This window comes from Oncorhynchus nerka, linkage group LG14 (genome assembly GCF_034236695.1).
Source record: "Oncorhynchus nerka isolate Pitt River linkage group LG14, Oner_Uvic_2.0, whole genome shotgun sequence".
Taxonomy (NCBI): domain Eukaryota; kingdom Metazoa; phylum Chordata; class Actinopteri; order Salmoniformes; family Salmonidae; genus Oncorhynchus; species Oncorhynchus nerka.
In genome coordinates, this window is record NC_088409.1 from 3711731 (window position 1) to 3730006 (window position 18276).

The following is an 18276-nucleotide window of genomic DNA, read 5'->3' on the forward strand; positions in this document are numbered from 1 at the left end:
TGTTTGTTACAGTCCACGCAGTCAGTCTGGCTCTCAGTGTTGAATCCTACTGCTGTTTGTTACAGTCCACACAGTCAGTCTGGCTCTTAGTGTTGAATCCTACTGCTGTTTGTTACAGTCCACACAGTCAGTCTGGCTCTCAGTGTTGAATTCTACTGCTGTTTGTTACAGTCCACACAGTCAGTCTGGCTCTTAGTGTTGAATTCTACTGCTGTTTGTTACAGTCCACACAGTCAGTCTGGCTCTCAGTGTTGAATCCTACTGCTGTTTGTTACAGTCCACACAGTCAGTCTGGCTCTCAGTGTTGAATCCTACTGCTGTTTGTTACAGTCCACACAGTCAGTCTGGCTCTCAGTGTTGAATCCTACTGCTGTTTGTTACAGTCCACACAGTCAGTCTGGCTCTTAGTGTTGAATCCTACTGCTGTTTGTTACAGTCCACACAGTCAGTCTGGCTCTCAGTGTTGAATCCTACTGCTGTTTGTTACAGTCCACACAGTCAGTCTGGCTCTTAGTGTTGAATCTGCTGTTTGTTACAGTCCACACAGTCAGTCTGGCTCTCAGTGTTGAATCCTACTGCTGTTTGTTACAGTCCACACAGTCAGTCTGGCTCTCAGTGTTGAATCCTACTGCTGTTTGTTACAGTCCACACAGTCAGTCTGGCTCTTAGTGTTGAATTCTACTGCTGTTTGTTACAGTCCACACAGTCAGTCTGGCTCTCAGTGTTGAATTCTACTGCTGTTTGTTACAGTCCACGCAGTCAGTCTGGCTCTCAGTGTTGAATCCTACTGCTGTTTGTTACAGTCCACACAGTCAGTCTGGCTCTTAGTGTTGAATCTGCTGTTTGTTACAGTCCACACAGTCAGTCTGGCTCTTAGTGTTGAATTCTACTGCTGTTTGTTACAGTCCACACAGTCAGTCTGGCTCTCAGTGTTGAATCCTACTGCTGTTTGTTACAGTCCACACAGTCAGTCTGGCTCTTAGTGTTGAATCCTACTGCTGTTTGTTACAGTCCACACAGTCAGTCTGGCTCTTAGTGTTGAATCTGCTGTTTGTTACAGTCCACACAGTCAGTCTGGCTCTTAGTGTTGAATCTGCTGTTTGTTACAGTCCACACAGTCAGTCTGGCTCTCAGTGTTGAATTCTACTGTTGTTTGTTACAGTCCACGCAGTCAGTCTGGCTCTCAGTGTTGAATCCTACTGCTGTTTGTTACAGTCCACGCAGTCAGTCTGGCTCTCAGTGTTGAATCCTACTGCTGTTTGTTACAGTCCACACAGTCAGTCTGGCTCTTAGTGTTGAATCCTACTGCTGTTTGTTACAGTCCACACAGTCAGTCTGGCTCTTAGTGTTGAATCCTACTGCTGTTTGTTACAGTCCACACAGTCAGTCTGGCTCTTAGTGTTGAATCTGCTGTTTGTTACAGTCCACACAGTCAGTCTGGCTCTCAGTGTTGAATCCTACTGCTGTTTGTTACAGTCCACACAGTCAGTCTGGCTCTTAGTGTTGAATCCTACTGCTGTTTGTTACAGTCCACACAGTCAGTCTGGCTCTTAGTGTTGAATCTGCTGTTTGTTACAGTCCACACAGTCAGTCTGGCTCTCAGTGTTGAATTCTACTGTTGTTTGTTACAGTCCACGCAGTCAGTCTGGCTCTCAGTGTTGAATCCTACTGCTGTTTGTTACAGTCCACGCAGTCAGTCTGGCTCTCAGTGTTGAATCCTACTGCTGTTTGTTACAGTCCACACAGTCAGTCTGGCTCTTAGTGTTGAATCTGCTGTTTGTTACAGTCCACACAGTCAGTCTGGCTCTCAGTGTTGAATCTGCTGTTTGTTACAGTCCACACAGTCAGTCTGGCTCTCAGTGTTGAATCTGCTGTTTGTTACAGTCCACACAGTCAGTCTGGCTCTCAGTGTTGAATCTGCTGTTTGTTACAGTCCACACAGTCAGTCTGGCTCTCAGTGTTGAATCTGCTGTTTGTTACAGTCCACACAGTCAGTCTGGCTCTCAGTGTTGAATCCTACTGCTGTTTGTTACAGTCCACACAGTCAGTCTGGCTCTTAGTGTTGAATCTGCTGTTTGTTACAGTCCACACAGTCAGTCTGGCTCTCAGTGTTGAATCTGCTGTTTGTTACAGTCCACACAGTCAGTCTGGCTCTTAGTGTTGAATTCTACTGCTGTTTGTTACAGTCCACACAGTCAGTCTGGCTCTTAGTGTTGAATCTGCTGTTTGTTACAGTCCACACAGTCAGTCTGGCTCTTAGTGTTGAATTCTACTGCTGTGTGTTACAGTCCACACAGTCAGTCTGGCTCTTAGTGTTGAATCCTACTGCTGTTTGTTACAGTCCACACAGTCAGTGTTGTCTGGCTCAGTCAGTCAGTGTTGAATCTACTGCTTTGTTACAGTCCACACAGTCAGTCTGGCTCTCAGTGTTGAATCTGCTGTTTGTTACAGTCCACACAGTCAGTCTGGCTCTCAGTGTTGAATCCTACTGCTGTTTGTTACAGTCCACACAGTCAGTCTGGCTCTCAGTGTTGAATCCTACTGCTGTTTGTTACAGTCCACACAGTCAGTCTGGCTCTTAGTGTTGAATCTGCTGTTTGTTACAGTCCACACAGTCAGTCTGGCTCTTAGTGTTGAATCTACTGCTGTTTGTTACAGTCCACACAGTCAGTCTGGCTCTTAGTGTTGAATCTGCTGTTTGTTACAGTCCACACAGTCAGTCTGGCTCTTAGTGTTGAATTCTACTGCTGTGTGTTACAGTCCACACAGTCAGTCTGGCTCTTAGTGTTGAATCCTACTGCTGTTTGTTACAGTCCACACAGTCAGTCTGGCTCTCAGTGTTGAATCTGCTGTTTGTTACAGTCCACACAGTCAGTCTGGCTCTCAGTGTTGAATCTGCTGTTTGTTACAGTCCACACAGTCAGTCTGGCTCTCAGTGTTGAATCTGCTGTTTGTTACAGTCCACACAGTCAGTCTGGCTCTCAGTGTTGAATCTACTGCTGTTTGTTACAGTCCACACAGTCAGTCTGGCTCTCAGTGTTGAATTCTACTTACAAAATCTACCAGCCGCTCACATTTTTTTTTTACCAGCCTAAATATGTTCGCCCATAATTACATCAAAAAAAACAACAAGAAATGTATTATATATATATATTATGTATTATATATTATATATTATATTATTATATATGTATAATATAATGTATTAATGAGAAGTAATGTGGTATGTTACTCCATTTAATCACTGTTTTTTTTGGTCTTTTAATAAAAATATCAGAGACAATGTTTAGCTGCCCAGAGGTAACGGGACCGCTCGAGGTCGAGGCCTGTGTGTGTGTGTGTGTGAGAGAGATTAGGGAACTGACTGAGGCGTCGCGTTCACAATCAGTTGAAGCAGCAGACTCAAACGAACGTGGAAAAACAACCGAGTTTGTGAACAAAACAAAGTAAATAGCCAAGAAACACGAGGACAAAGTCTCACTTTTTTGTAAACTTTCCAGTAAATTAGACCAACATTTAAGGCCTGTGTGTGTGTGTGTGGTGTGTGCAGCGTGTGTGTGTGTGTGTGTGTGTGCAGCGTGTGTGTGCAGCGTGTGTGTGTGTGTGCAGCGCCTCCAAAAATGAATCTCTCATTGCACACAGCTCCCCTGTCAGGCAGCGTTGCTGTGTGAGGTGGGGATCTAGGATCTGTATTTCTATGTGCAATTAGCATCCATGAAACAAAACGGCAGAAACACTTTGAAAACACAGTGAGACAAAGATACAGCATTCTGACCTGACTCACGTGTGTTCATACATTTATTTTTTGACTGTTTTTATTCGTAGTGCCTTGCAAATTGACCCCCTGCCAACGTGGCTGGTGAAACAGACAGTCTTAACGGCCAGACAGTCTTAGTGGCCAGTCGCTAAACTGACCCATATTTGACGGGTGTTAAATGTTATGACCTGCCTCTGATCCAGCCTGGAGACTTTCTGACAGGCTGTTTGTCTTTCTGACAGGCTGTTTGTCTTTCTGACAGGCTGTTTGTCTTTCTGACAGGCTGTTTGTCTTTCTGACAGGCTGTTTGTCTTTCTGACAGGCTGTTTGACAGGCTGTTTGTCTTTCTGACAGGCTGTTTGTCTTTCTGACAGGCTGTTGCTGTCATTGAATAACTCTAGTTGAACAGGTACTGAAGGCTAGCTCAGTGCTGCCCCCTCTCATTGAATAACTTAGTTGACAGGCTGCAGGCTAGCTCAGTCTGCCCCTCTCTGAATAACTCCAGTTGAAGGCCGACTGTGGTACTGAGGCTAGCTCAGTGCTGCCCCCTCTCATTGAATAACTCACAAAGTTGAAGGCCGTTTGGTACTGCAGGCTAGCTCAGTGCTGCCCCCTCTCATTGAATAACTCTAGTTGAAGGTCGACCCTGGTACTGCAGGCTAGCTCAGTGCTGCCCCCTCTCATTGAATAACTCTAGTTGAAGGCCGACCAGGGTACTGCAGGCTAGCTCAGTGCTGCCCCTCTCATTGAATAACTCCAGTTGAAGGCCGACTGTGGTACTGCAGGCTAGCTCAGTGCTGCCCCCCTCTCATTGAATAACTCTAGTTGAAGGCCGACCAGGGTACTGCAGGCTAGCTCAGTGCTGCCCCCTCTCATTGAATAACTCCAGTTGCAAGCAGGGTACTGCAGGCTAGCTCAGTGCTGCCCCCCTCTCATTGAATAACTCTAGTTGAAGGCCGACCAGGGTACTGCAGGCTAGCTCAGTGCTGCCCCCTCTCATTGAATAACTCTAGTTGAAGGTCGACCCTGGTACTGCAGGCTAGCTCAGTGCTGCCCCCTCTCATTGAATAACTCTAGTTGAAGGCCGACCAGGGTACTGCAGGCTAGCTCAGTGCTGCCCCCTCTCATTGAATAACTCCAGTTGAAGGCCGACCAGGGTACTGCAGGCTAGCTCAGTGCTGCCCCCTCTCATTGAATAACTCCAGTTGAAGGCCGACCAGGGTACTGCAGGCTAGCTCAGTGCTGCCCCCTCTCATTGGATAACTCCAGTTGAAGGTCGACCAGGGTACTGCAGCCCCCTCTCATTGCTAGCTCAGTGCTGCCCCCTCTCATTGAATAACTCCTCGACCAGGGTACTGCAGGCTAGCTCAGTGCTGCCCCCTCTCATTGAATAACTCCAGTTGAAGGTCGACCAGGGTACTGCAGGCTAGCTCAGTGCTGCCCCCCTCTCATTGAATAACTCCAGTTGAAGGTCGACCAGGGTACTGCAGGCTAGCTCAGTGCTGCCCCCTCTCATTGAATAACTCCAGTTGAAGGCCGACCAGGGTACTGCAGGCTAGCTCAGTGCTGCCCCCTCTCATTGAATAACTCCAGTTGAAGGCCGACCAGGGTACTGCAGGCTAGCTCAGTGCTGCCCCCCTCATTGAATAACTCCAGTTGAAGGTCGACCAGGGTACTGCAGGCTAGCTCAGTGCTGCCCCCCTCATTGAATAACTCCAGTTGAAGGTCGACAGGTACTGCAGGCTAGCTCAGTGCTGGGCTCATTGAATAAGCCAGTTGAAGGCTGAATGAATGAACACTGCAGTGCTGCCCCCTCATTGAATAACTCCAGTTGAAGGTCGACCAGGGTACTGCAGGCTAGCTCAGTGCTGCCCCCCTCTCATTGAATTACTCTAGTTGAAGGTCGACCAGGGTACTGCAGGCTAGCTCAGTGCTGCCCCCTCTCATTGAATAACTCTAGTTGAAGGTCGACCCTGGTACTGCAGGCTAGCTCATTCAATGGTGATGTCACGTCCCCCGAATACAACAGGTGTAGATGGTGATGTCACGTGCCCCGAATACAACAGGTGTAGATGGTGATGTCACGTGCCCCGAATACAACAGGTGTAGATGGTGATGTCACGTCCCCCGAATACAACGGGTGTAGATGATGTCACGTGATCGATGCCTTTGTCCACTAGTATGCGTAGAGACATTGGGTTCTGTCTGAGGGTTCTCCCCGGGAATCAGAGAGAGAGAGGCAGGCCTGGGAATCAGAGAGAGAGGCAGGCAGGGGACCACTGTCTGAGGGTCCTGTCTGAGGGTCCTGTCTGAGGGTTCTGTCTGAGGGTTCTCAGGGAAAGAGAGAGAGAGGCAGGCAGGGGACCCCTGTCTGAGGGTCCTGTCTGAGGGTCCTGTCTGATGGTTCTCAGGGAAAGAGAGAGAGAGGCAGACAGGCAGGGGACAACTGTCTGGGCTGAATTAGTACAAGCTAGATTTTTTTGGAAGCTGAATGAATGAACATCGCTAGAAACAGGGGGTGTTCTGACGACTCAGGCAGAGACTCCTAGACATTGAGCACAGAGAGTGTTGTGTCCCCTTCTGTCCAGATGGAACCCTGACCTGTTTCTCCCTCTGGTTTTGTAGGTATGCAGTCATTGCCTTTGGCTGTGCCAGCTGTCCTAAGATCACGTGTGGACGTGAGGGGTGTGGCACGGAGTTCTGTTACCACTGTAAGCAGCTGTGGCACCCCAACCAGACGTGTGATGCCGCCCGGCAGCAGAGAGCCCAGAGCCTGAGGCTACGCACCTTCAGCTCCTCGTCTCTTAGCTACAGCCAGGAGAGTGGTGCTGCAGGTAACACACACACACACACACAAGATGATAAACGCGCACAAGATGATGAACGCGCGCACAAGATGATAAACGCGCGCACAAGATGATAAACACGCGCACAAGATGATAAACGCGCACACAAGATGATAAACGCGCGCACAAGATGATAAACACAAGATGATGAACACGCACAAGACGATAAACACGCCCACAAGATGATAAACACGCGCACAAGATGATAAACACAAGACGATAAACACGCGCACAAGATGATAAACACGCCCACAAGATGATAAACGCGCACTCCAGTTTAGGTTTAAGAGAGCGAAACACACTCCAGTTGAGGTTTAGGTTTAAGAGAGCGAAACACACTCCAGTTGAGGTTTAGGTTTAAGAGAATGCTTTGGACAAATACAAACTTTGAAAACAAGTATGTAAATCTGTTGTTTTAAACTTGCTAAAGTTACTTGAATGACTTTAAAACCAGTCGTCTATGTTTAACCGTACGCGAGCAGTCTGCTGCTAAAGGTCTGGCACAAAGTAACCAAGCGGAGACTCTCTTCCGTGAAAACCACGCCGCTGGTATAGTGAACGATTAGGAAGTTGTTCAATGGACAAGCAAATAAACAGGAAGTTGAACGGTCTCCATGACGACCTGGAGAAGCTGCTCATAGAACATCGATTTGGAACAGAAAACTAAAGAAATCTGTGATTGGTATTGACCCGGGGGTCCAAGAATGGATAGTATTGTGGAAAGAATTTGACCGACCCAAAATAGAACCCAACGAACCGGTTGTACCCAGACGTACAGTATCTATAATAGTCCTGTCTGATGAGGACAAGAAAGACACAGCAGAAAAGATGAGGCCAACGGGCTGGCCAACGGGCTGTGAGCTGCTGTCAGAGCTCACCAAGGGGCTGTGCTGTGAGCTGGTGTCAGAGCTGTTCACCAAGGGGCTGTGCTGTGAGCTGGTGTCAGAGCTGTTCACCAAGGGGCTGTGAGCTGGTGTCAGCTGTTCACCAAGGGGCTGTGCTGTGAGCTGGTGTCAGAGCTGCTCACCAAGGGGCTGTGCTGTGAGCTGGTGTCGGAGCTGCTCACCAAGGGGCTGTGCTGTGAGCTGGTGTCAGAGCTGTTCACCAAGGGGCTGTGCTGTGAGCTGGTGTCAGAGCTGCTCACCAAGGGGCTGTGCTGTGAGCTGGTGTCAGAGCTGTTCACCAAGGGGCTGTGCTGTGAGCTGGTGTCAGAGCTGTTCACCAAGGGGCTGTGAGCTGGTGTCAGAGCTGCTCACCAAGGGGCTGTGCTGTGAGCTGGTGTCAGAGCTGTTCACCAAGGGGCTGTGCTGTGAGCTGGTGTCAGAGCTGTTCACCAAGGGGCTGTGCTGTGAGCTGGTGTCAGAGCTGCTCACCAAGGGGCTGTGCTGTGAGCTGGTGTCAGAGCTGCTCACCAAGGGGCTGTGCTGTGAGCTGGTGTCAGAGATGCTCACCAAGGGGCTGTGCTGTGAGCTGGTGTCAGAGCTGTTCACCAAGGGGCTGTGAACTGGTGTCAGAGCTGTTCACCAAGGGGCTGTGCTGTGAGCTGGTGTCAGAGCTGTTCACCAAGGGGCTGTGCTGTGAGCTGGTGTTAGAGCTGCTGGCCACCGAAAGGATGAGAGAAGAGAGGCCTGGGACCCAGGAGTCTGGCCACTGAAAGGATGAGAGAAGAGAGGCCGGGACCCAGGAGTCTGGCCACTGAAAGGATGAGAGAAGAGAGGCCGAGACCCAGGAGTCTGGCCACTGAAAGGATGAGAGAAGAGAGGCCGGGACCCAAGTCTGGCCACTGAAAGGAGAAGAAGAGAGGCCGGGACCCAGGAGTCTGGCCACTGAAAGGATGAGAGAAGAGAGGCCGGGACCCAGGAGTCTGGCCACTGAAAGGATGAGGCCGGGACCCAGGATGGCCACTGAAAGGATGAGAGAGAGAGGCCGGGACCCAGGAGTCTGGCCACTGAAAGGATGAGAGAAGAGAGGCCGGGACCCAGGAGTCTGGCCACTGAAAGGATGAGAGAAGAGAGGCCGGGACCCAGGAGTCTGGCCACTGAAAGGATGAGAGAAGAGAGGCCGGGACCCAGGAGTCTGGCCACTGAAAGGATGAGAGAGAGAGGCCGGGACCCAGGAGTCTGGGCCACTGAAAGGATGAGAGAAGAGAGGCCGGGACCCAGGAGTCTGGCCACTGAAAGGATGAGAGAAGAGAGGCCGGGACCCAGGAGTCTGGCCACTGAAAGGATGAGAGAAGAGAGACCTGATTCCGAGGGGCGAACACAGGGGCGGGGAAGGGACCCAGGAGTCTGGCCACTGAAAGGATGAGAGAAGAGAGACCGGGACCCAGGAGTCTGGCCACTGAAAGGATGAGAGAAGAGAGGCCGGGACCCAGGAGTCTGGCCACTGAAAGGATGAGGGTGAACACAGGGGGCCGGGGAAGCTGGACCTGCAGGCTGGGAACCATCTGCCCAGTCAGTCCGTAAGTGCGAAACGATTTTCTTGAATTCACAGGAACGTTAATGGATGGACGACCACAAACCGTACACTAACAGCATTACTACTGCAAGCCTTAGAAACCTGTTAAGGATAGGGCTGACTACTGCCCCCTTAAACCCAGGCCGTAAACCCAGGCCTTAAACCCAGGCCTTAAACCCAGGCCGTAAACCCAGGCCGTAAACCCAGGCCTTAAACCCAGGCCTTAAACCCAGGCCTTAAACCCAGGCCTTAAACCCAAGCCTTAAACCCTGACTTTGTTTATTTGAAAGAAACTCCACTGTTGACTTGGATGGTGATTCTTGGTTTGGACACAACGTTCATATGAGAGTCCCTAAAGCTTCAGGTGGCGTCAGATTTCTTGTTAGGAACAAATGATTGGAACAATATAGAGTAAACATTGTGGACCAGTCAATGGATGGGGACCTGACTCACCTGGTGCAGGTGTCTTCTGGACACTGATTTACCACTGGGAGGGTTCTACAAGGGGACCTGACTCACCTGGTGCAGGTGTCTTCTGGACACTGATGATTTACCACTAGGAGGGTTCTACAAGGGGACGGGACTCACCTGGTGCAGGTGTCTTCTGGACACTGATTTACCACTGGGAGGGTTCTACAAGGGGACTTGACTCACCTGGTGCAGGTGTCTTCTGGACACTGATCTACCACTGGGAGGGTTCTACAAGGGGACCTGACTCACCTGGTGCAGGTGTCTTCTGGACACTGATTTACCACTGGGAGGGTTCTACAAGGGGACCTGACTCACCTGGTGCAGGTGTCTTCTGGACACTGATCTACCACTGGGAGGGTTCTACAAGGGGACCTGACTCACCTGGTGCAGGTGTCTTCTGGACACTGATTTACCACTGGGAGGGTTCTACAAGGGGACCTGACTCACCTGGTGCAGGTGTCTTCTGGACACTGATCTACCACTGGGAGGGTTCTACAAGGGGACCTGACTCACCTGGTGCAGGTGTCTTCTGGACACTGATTTACCACTGGGAGGGTTCTACAAGGGGACCTGACTCACCTGGTGCAGGTGTCTTCTGGACACTGATTTACCACTGGGAGGGTTCTACAAGGGGACCTGACTCACCTGGTGCAGGTGTCTTCTGGACACTGATTTACCACTGGGAGGGTTCTACAAGGGGACCTGACTCACCTGGTGCAGGTGTCTTCTGGACACTGATCTACCACTGGGAGGGTTCTACAAGGGGACCTGACTCACCTGATGCAGGTGTCTTCTGGACACTGATTTACCACTGGGAGGGCCAGGGGTTCTACAAGGGGACCTGACTCACCTGGTGCAGGTGTCTTCTGGACACTGATTTACCACTGGGAGGGTTCTACAAGGGGACCTGACTCACCTGGTGCAGGTGTCTTCTGGACACTGATGGGAGGGTTTACAAGGGGACCACTCACCTGGTGCAGGTGTCTTCTCACTGATTTACCACTGGGAGGGACAGGACTAAGACTCACCTGGTGCAGGTGTCTTCTGGACACTGATTTACCACTGGGAGGGTTCTACAAGGGGACCTGACTCACCTGGTGCAGGTGTCTTCTGGACACTGATGATTTACCACTGGGAGGGTTCTACAAGGGGACCTGACTCACCTGGTGCAGGTGTCTTCTGGACACTGATTTACCACTGGGAGGGTTCTACAAGGGGACCTGACTCACCTGGTGCAGGTGTCTTCTGGACACATTTACCACTGGGAGGGCTCTACAAGGGGACCTGACTCACCTGGTGCAGGTGTCTTCTGGACACATTTACCACTGGGAGGGCTCTACAAGGGGACCTGACGTGCCTTAGGCTGCAAGGAGGCATGAGGACTGCAGATGTGGCCAGGGCAATACATTGCTAAGACAGCGCTTCATGGAGACAGGACGGACAGCTGATCGTCCTCGCATTGCAGCAGACCACGTGTACATCCGAACATCACACCTGCTGGACAGGTACAGGATGGCAACAACAACTGCCCGAGTTACACCAGGAACGCACAATCCCTCCATCAGTGCTCAGAATGTCCTCAATAGGCTGAGAGAGGCTGGACTAAGGGCTTGTAGGCCTGTTGTAAGGCAGGTCCTCAATAGGCTGAGAGAGGCTGGACTGAGGGCTTGTAGGCCTGTTGTAAAGGCAGGTCCTCAATAGGCTGAGAGAGGCTGGACTGAGGGCTTGTAGGCCTGTTGTAGGCAGGTCCTCAATAGGCAGGTCCTCTGTTGTAAGGCAGGTCCTCAAGAACCAGACATCACCTATGGGCACAAACCCACCGTCGCTGGACCAGACAGGACTGGCAAAAAGTGCTCTAAAATGGATTAAATTAGTTTTTTCCCCCCTCATCAATCTACACACAATACTTCATGACAAAGCAAAACAGGTTTTTAGAAATGTTAGCAAATGTATTAAAAAATTAAAAAACAGAAATACCTTATTTAAGGTCCCACAGTTGACAGTGCAGGTCAGAGCAAAAACCAAGCCATGAGGTCGAAGGAATTGTCCGTAGAGCTCCGAGACAGGATTGTGTTCGAGGCACAGATCTGGGGAAGGGTACCAAAACATTTCTGCAGCATTGAAGGTCCCTAAGAACACAGTGACCTCCATCATTCTGCAGCCTTGAAGGTCCCCAAGAACACAGTGGCCTTCATCATTCTGCAGCCTTGAAGGTCCCCAAGAACACAGTGGCCTCCATCATTCTGCAGCCTTGAAGGTCCCCAAGAACACAGTGGCCTCCATCATTCTGCAGCCTTGAAGGTCCCCAAGAACACAGTGACCTCCACAGCCTTGAAGGTCCCCAAGAACACAGTGGCCTCCATCATTCTGCAGCCTTGAAGGTCCCCAAGAACACAGTGGCCTCCATCATTCTGCAGCCTTGAAGGTCCCCAAGAACACAGTGGCCTCCCATCATTCTGCAGCCTTGAAGGTCCCCAAGAACACAGTGGCCTCCATCATTCTGCAGCCTTGAAGGTCCCCAAGAACACAGTGGCCTTCATCATTCTGCAGCCTTGAAGGTCCCCAAGAACACAGTGGCCTCCCATCATTCTGCAGCCTTGAAGGTCCCCAAGAACACAGTGGCCTTCATCATTCTGCAGCCTTGAAGGTCCCCAAGAACAAAATGGCCTCCATCATTCTGCAGCCTTGAAGGTCCCCAAGAACAAAATGGCCTCCATCATTCTTAAATGGAAGAAGTTTGGAACCACCAAGACTAGAGCTGGCCGCACAGCCAAACTGAGCAATCTGTGGAGAAGGGCCTGTACAAATATTTACACATGTTAAGTTTGCTGAAAATAAAGGTAGTTGACAGTGAGAGGACGTTTCTATCTCTCCTGTCTCCTGTGGAAGGAAACATGGAATGAAGCCCTGTGAAATAAGATAGGGGCTGGTGAAGTTAGAGTGTAGAGGGGGCAGGGTATTATATGGTTATATAATAGAGGGGCAGGTAGCCTAGTGGTTAGAGTGTAGAGGGGGCAGGGTAGCCTAGTGGTTAGAGTGTAGAGGGGGCAGGGTAGCCTAGTGGTTAGAGGGTAGAGGTGGCAGGGTAGCCTAGTGGTTAGAGGGTAGAGGGGGCAGGGTAGCCTAGTGGTTAGAGTGTAGAGGTGGCAGGGTAGCCTAGTGGTTAGAGCGTTGGACTAGTAACCGGAAGGTTGCGAGTTCAAACCCCCGAGCTGACAAGGTACAAATCTGTCGTTCTGCCCCTGAACAGACAGTTAACCCACTGTTCCTAGGCCGTCATTGTAAATAAGAATTTGTTCTTAACTGACTTGCCTGGTTAAATAAAGGTAAAATTAAAAAATATATATATATTTAGGTTTTATGGAACAGTCTTATATGTCAGAGAAGAACAAACAAAAGGTTTTCAACTGGGATACATTCATTCAGAAAGTATTCAGACCCCTTGACGTTTTTCACATTTTGTTATCCTAAAATAGAGGACATAGTCCTTTCCCTTCCCTCCTTTACCACCGAGCTCCTTGTGTGGCCAGATGAGAACCGGGAATACTGCCTCTGGCAATAGAAGTAGGTAGGTTGGGAATGTTCTAGAAGAAGAAGAGTGTGTATGTGCTGTCTGGGGTTTAAAGGGGAGGTGTGGCCAGATGAGAACCGGGAATACTGCCTCTGGCAATAGAAGTAGGTAGGTTGGGAATGTTCTAGAAGAAGAAGAGTGTGTATGTGCTGTCTGGGGTTTAAAGGGGAGGTGTGGCCAGATGAGATTCGGGAATACTGCCTCTGGCAATAGAAGTAGGTAGGTTGGGAATGTTCTAGATGAAGAAGAGGGTGTATGTGCTGTCTGGGGTTTAAAGGGGAGGTGCGGCCAGACGAGAACCGGGAATACTGCCTCTGGCAATAGAATTAGGTAGGTTGGGAATGTTCTAGATGAAGAAGAGGGTGTATGTGCTGTCTGGGGTTTAAAGGGGAGGTGTGGCCAGATGAGAACCGGGAATACTGCCTCTGGCAATAGAAGTAGGTAGGTTGGGAATGTTCTAGATGAAGAAGAGGGTGTATGTGCTGTCTGGGGTTTAAAGGGGAGGTGTGGCCAGATGAGAACCGGGAATACTGCCTCTGGCAATAGAAGTAGGTAGGTTGGGAATGTTCTAGAAGAAGAAGAGGGTGTATGTGCTGTCTGGGGTTTAAAGGGGAGGTGTGGCCAGATGAGAACCAGGAATACTGCCTCTGGCAATAGAAGTAGGTAGGTTGGGAATGTTCTAGATGAAGAAGAGGGTGTATGTGCTGTCTGGGGTTTAAAGGGGAGGTGCGGCCAGATGAGAACCGGGAATACTGCCTCTGGCAATAGAAGTAGGTAGGTTGGGAATGTTCTAGATGAAGAAGAGGGTGTATGTGCTGTCTGGGGTTTAAAGGGGAGGTGTGGCCAGATGAGAACCGGGAATACTGCCTCTGGCAATAGAAGTAGGTAGGTTGGGAATGTTCTAGAAGAAGAAGAGGGTGTATGTGCTGTCTGGGGTTTAAGGGGAGGTGTGGCCAGATGGGGAATACTGCCTCTGGCAATAGAAGTAGGTAGGTTGGGAATGTTCTAGATGAAGAAGAGGGTGTATGTGCTGTCTGGGGTTTAAAGGGGAGGTGTGGCCAGATGAGAACCAGGAATACAGCCTCTGGCAATAGAAGTAGGTAGGTTGGGAATGTTCTAGATGAAGAAGAGGGTGTATGTGCTGTCTGGGGTTTAAAGGGGAGGTGTGGCCAGATGAGAACCAGGAATACAGCCTCTGGCAATAGAAGTAGGTAGGTTGGGAATGTTCTAGATGAAGAAGAGGGTGTATGTGCTGTCTGGGGTTTAAAGGGGAGGTGCGGCCAGACGAGGTTGGGGAATACTGCCTCTGGCAATAGAAGTAGGTAGGTTGGGAATGTTCTAGATGAAGAAGAGGGTGTATGTCCACTGTTTCTGTTTTAACAACTAACACTGCGTTTCTATTCCTTCGTCCCCAGCCGATGACATCAAGCCGTGTCCGCGCTGCGCGGCTTACATCATCAAGATGAACGACGGCAGCTGCAACCACATGACCTGCGCCGTGTGCGGCTGTGAGTTCTGCTGGCTCTGCATGAAGGAGATCTCTGACCTGCACTACCTGAGGTGAGAGGCAGAGGAGTCTGTCAACACTCAGGGAGGAGTACATCACTATCTATACACTAACCACAGTGTTCTGCCTCTGAATAGCCAGAGTTCTGCTAGGCTATATGCCCTAGACTGTCCCCTGGTCAGCCTGTCAGGGTTGGGTTGTTAATCATCTCTGTCCCCTGGTCAGCCTGTCAGGGTTGGGTTGTTATCATCTCTGTCCCCTGGTCAGCCTGTCAGGGTTGGGTTGTTAATCATCTCTGTCCCCTGGTCAGCCTGTCAGGGTTGGGTTGTTATCATCTCTGTCCCCTGGTCAGCCTGTCAGGGTTGGGTTGTTATCATCTCTGTCCCCTGGTCAGCCTGTCAGGGTTGGGTTGTTATCATCTCTGTCCCCTGGTCAGCCTGTCAGGGTTGGGTTGTTATCATCTCTGTCCCCTGGTCAGCCTGTCAGGGTTGGGTTGTTATCATCTCTGTCCCCTGGTCAGCCTGTCAGGGTTGGGTTGTTATCATCTCTGTCCAGCCTGTCAGGGTTGGGTTGTTATCATCTCTGTCCCCTGGTCAGCCTGTCAGGGTTGGGTTGTTATCATCTCTGTCCAGCCTGTCAGGGTTGGGTTGTTATCATCTCTGTCCAGCCTGTCAGGGTTGGGTTGTTATCATCTCTGTCCCCTGGTCAGCCTGTCAGGGTTGGGTTGTTATCATCTCTGTCCCCTGGTCAGCCTGTCAGGGTTGGGTTGTTATCATCTCTGTCCCCTGGTCAGCCTGTCAGGGTTGGGTTGTTATCATCTCTGTCCCCTGGTCAGCCTGTCAGGGTTGGGTTGTTTCATCTCTGTCCAGCCTGTCAGGGTTGGGTTGTTATCATCTGTCTGTCAGCCTGTCAGGGTTGGGTTGTTATCATCTCTGTCCCCTGGTCAGCCTGTCAGGGTTGGGTTGTTATCATCTCTGTCCCCTGGTCAGCCTGTCAGGGTTGGGTTGTTATCATCTCTGTCCCCTGGTCAGCCTGTCAGGGTTGGGTTGTTATCATCTCTGTCCCCTGGTCAGCCTGTCAGGGTTGGGTTGTTATCATCTCTGTCCCCTGGTCAGCCTGTCAGGGTTGGGTTGTTATCATCTCTGTCCCCTGGTCAGCCTGTATCATCTCTGTCCCCTGGTCAGCCTGTCAGGGTTGGGTTGTTATCATCTCTGTCCCCTGGTCAGCCTGTCAGGGTTGGGTTGTTATCATCTCTGTCCCCTGGTCAGCCTGTCAGGGTTGGGTTGTTATCATCTCTGTCCCCTGGTCAGCCTGTCAGAGTTGGGTTGTTATCATCTCTCCCCTGGTCAGCCTGTCAGGGTTGGGTTGTTATCATCTCTGTCCCCTGGTCAGCCTGTCAGGGTTGGGTTGTTATCATCTCTGTCCCCTGGTCAGCCTGTCAGCCTGTCAGCCTGTCAGGGTTGGGTTGTTATCATCTCTGTCCCCTGGTCAGCCTGTCAGGGTTGGGTTGTTATCATCTCTGTCCCCTGGTCAGCCTGCTCTCTCTCCGTCCCCCAGGTCAGGATGTACCTTCTGGGGCAGGAAGCCGTGGAGCAGGAAGAAGAAGATCCTGTGGCAGCTGGGCACGCTGGTGGGCGCTCCGGTGGGCATCGCTCTGATCGCTGGCATCGCCGTCCCTGCCATGATCATAGGCATCCCTGTGTACGTGGGGAGGAAGGTGAGCTGACCCTAACAGGTCATCTGACCCTAACAGGTCACCCTAAACACACAGCAGACTGACGCCAGGACAGCGGAGTCAATCACCACCTTCCGGAGACACCTGAAACACCACCTCTTTAAGGAATACCTAGGATAGGATAAAGTAATCCCTCTCACCCCCCTTAAAAGACCTAGATGCACTATTGTAAAGTGGCTGTTCCACTGGATGTCATAAGGTGAATGCACCAATTTGTAAGTCGCTCTGGATAAGAGCGTCTGCTAAATGACTTAAATGTAAATGTCATCAGATGAGGAAGGTGAGCTGACCCTAACAGGGTTTATATGAACACAGACAGAATAATACAGTTGTTTTATATGAACACAGAATAATACAGTTGTTTTATATGAACACCCTGACCTTTAACCCCTGTATGTCCGTTTGTCTGGTCTATAACCTCTGACCTCTAACCCCTCTGTCTGTCTGTTAGATCTATAACCGCTATGAGGGGAAGGACATCTCTCCCCACAGGAGGAACCTGGTGATAGCAGGAGGAGTCACTCTGTCTGTCATCATGTCCCCTGTGGTGGCAGCCGTCTCTGTCGGTCAGTATACTGTACTCTGTCTGTCATCATGTCCCCTGTCTGTCATCATGTCCCCTGCGGTCAGCATACTGTACTCTGTCTGTCATCATGTCCCCTGGGGTCAGTATACTGTCCCCTGTCTGTCATCATGTCCCCTGTGGTCAGTATACTGTACTCTGTCTGTCATCATGTCCCCTGTGGTCCTGTCTGGTCAGTATACTGTCTGTCTGTCATCATGTCCCCTGGGGTCAGTATACTGTCTGTCTGTCATCATGTCCCCTGTGGTCAGTATACTGTACTCTGTCTGTCATCATGTCCCCTGGGGTCAGTATACTGTACTCTGTCTGTCATCATGTCCCCTGTGGTCAGTATACTGTACTCTGCCTGTCATCATGTCCCCTGTGGTCAGTATACTGTCTGTCATCATGTCCCCTGTGGTCAGTATACTGTCCTCTTGTCTGTCATCATGTCCCCTGTGGTCAGTATACTGTCTGTCATCATGTCCCCTGTGGTCAGTATACTGTACTCTGTCTGTCATCATGTCCCCTGTGGTCAGTATAATGTCTGTCATCATGTCCCCTGGGGTCAGTATACTGTCTGTCTGTCATCATGTCCCCTGTGGTCAGTATACTGTACTCTGTCTGTCATCATGTCCCCTGTGGTCATCATGTCCCCTCAGTATACTGTCTGTCTGTCATCATGTCCCCTGTGGTCAGTATACTGTACTCTGTCTGTCATCATGTCCCCTGTGGTCAGTATACTGTACTCTGCCTGTCATCATGTCCCCTGTGGTCAGTATACTGTCTGTCATCATGTCCCCTGGTCAGTATACTGTCCTCTTGTCTGTCATCATGTCCCCTGTGGTCAGTATACTGTCTGTCTGTCATCATGTCCTCCCTGTGGTCAGTACTGTCTGTCTGTCATCATGTCCCCTGTGGTCAGTATACTGTCTGTCATCATGTCCCCTGGGGTGTATACTGTCTGTCTGTCATCATGTCCCCTGTGGTCAGTATACTGTACTCTGTCTGTCATCATGTCCCCTGTGGTCAGTATACTGTACTCTGTCTGTCATCATGTCCCTGTGGTCCCTGTCTGTCATCATGTCCCCTGTGGTCAGTATACTGTACTCTGTCTGTCATCATGTCCCCTGTGGTCAGTATACTGTCTGTCATCTGGTCAGTCTGTCATCATGTCCCCTGTGGTCAGTATACTGTCTGTCATCATGTCCCCTGTGGTCAGTACTGTCTGTCTGTCATCATGTCCCCTGTGGTCAGTATACTGTACTCTGCCTGTCATCATGTCCCCTGTGGTCAGTATACTGTCCTCTTGTCTGTCATCATGTCCCCTGTGGTCAGTATACTGTCTGTCATCATGTCCCCTGTGGTCA

General features: G+C 50.4%; 1 protein-coding gene across 1 annotated transcript in view; it reads left to right on the plus strand.

Annotated features, from left to right (window-relative positions):
- LOC115120473 (E3 ubiquitin-protein ligase RNF19A-like) overlaps window positions 1–18276 on the plus strand; it is a 61391-nt gene that overhangs the window by 28528 nt on the left and 14587 nt on the right. Inside the window, 4 exon segments of the mRNA XM_065027056.1 lie at window positions 6383–6591; window positions 14518–14662; window positions 16167–16326; window positions 16796–16910. Coding sequence (XP_064883128.1) covers window positions 6383–6591; window positions 14518–14662; window positions 16167–16326; window positions 16796–16910 — 629 coding nt within the window.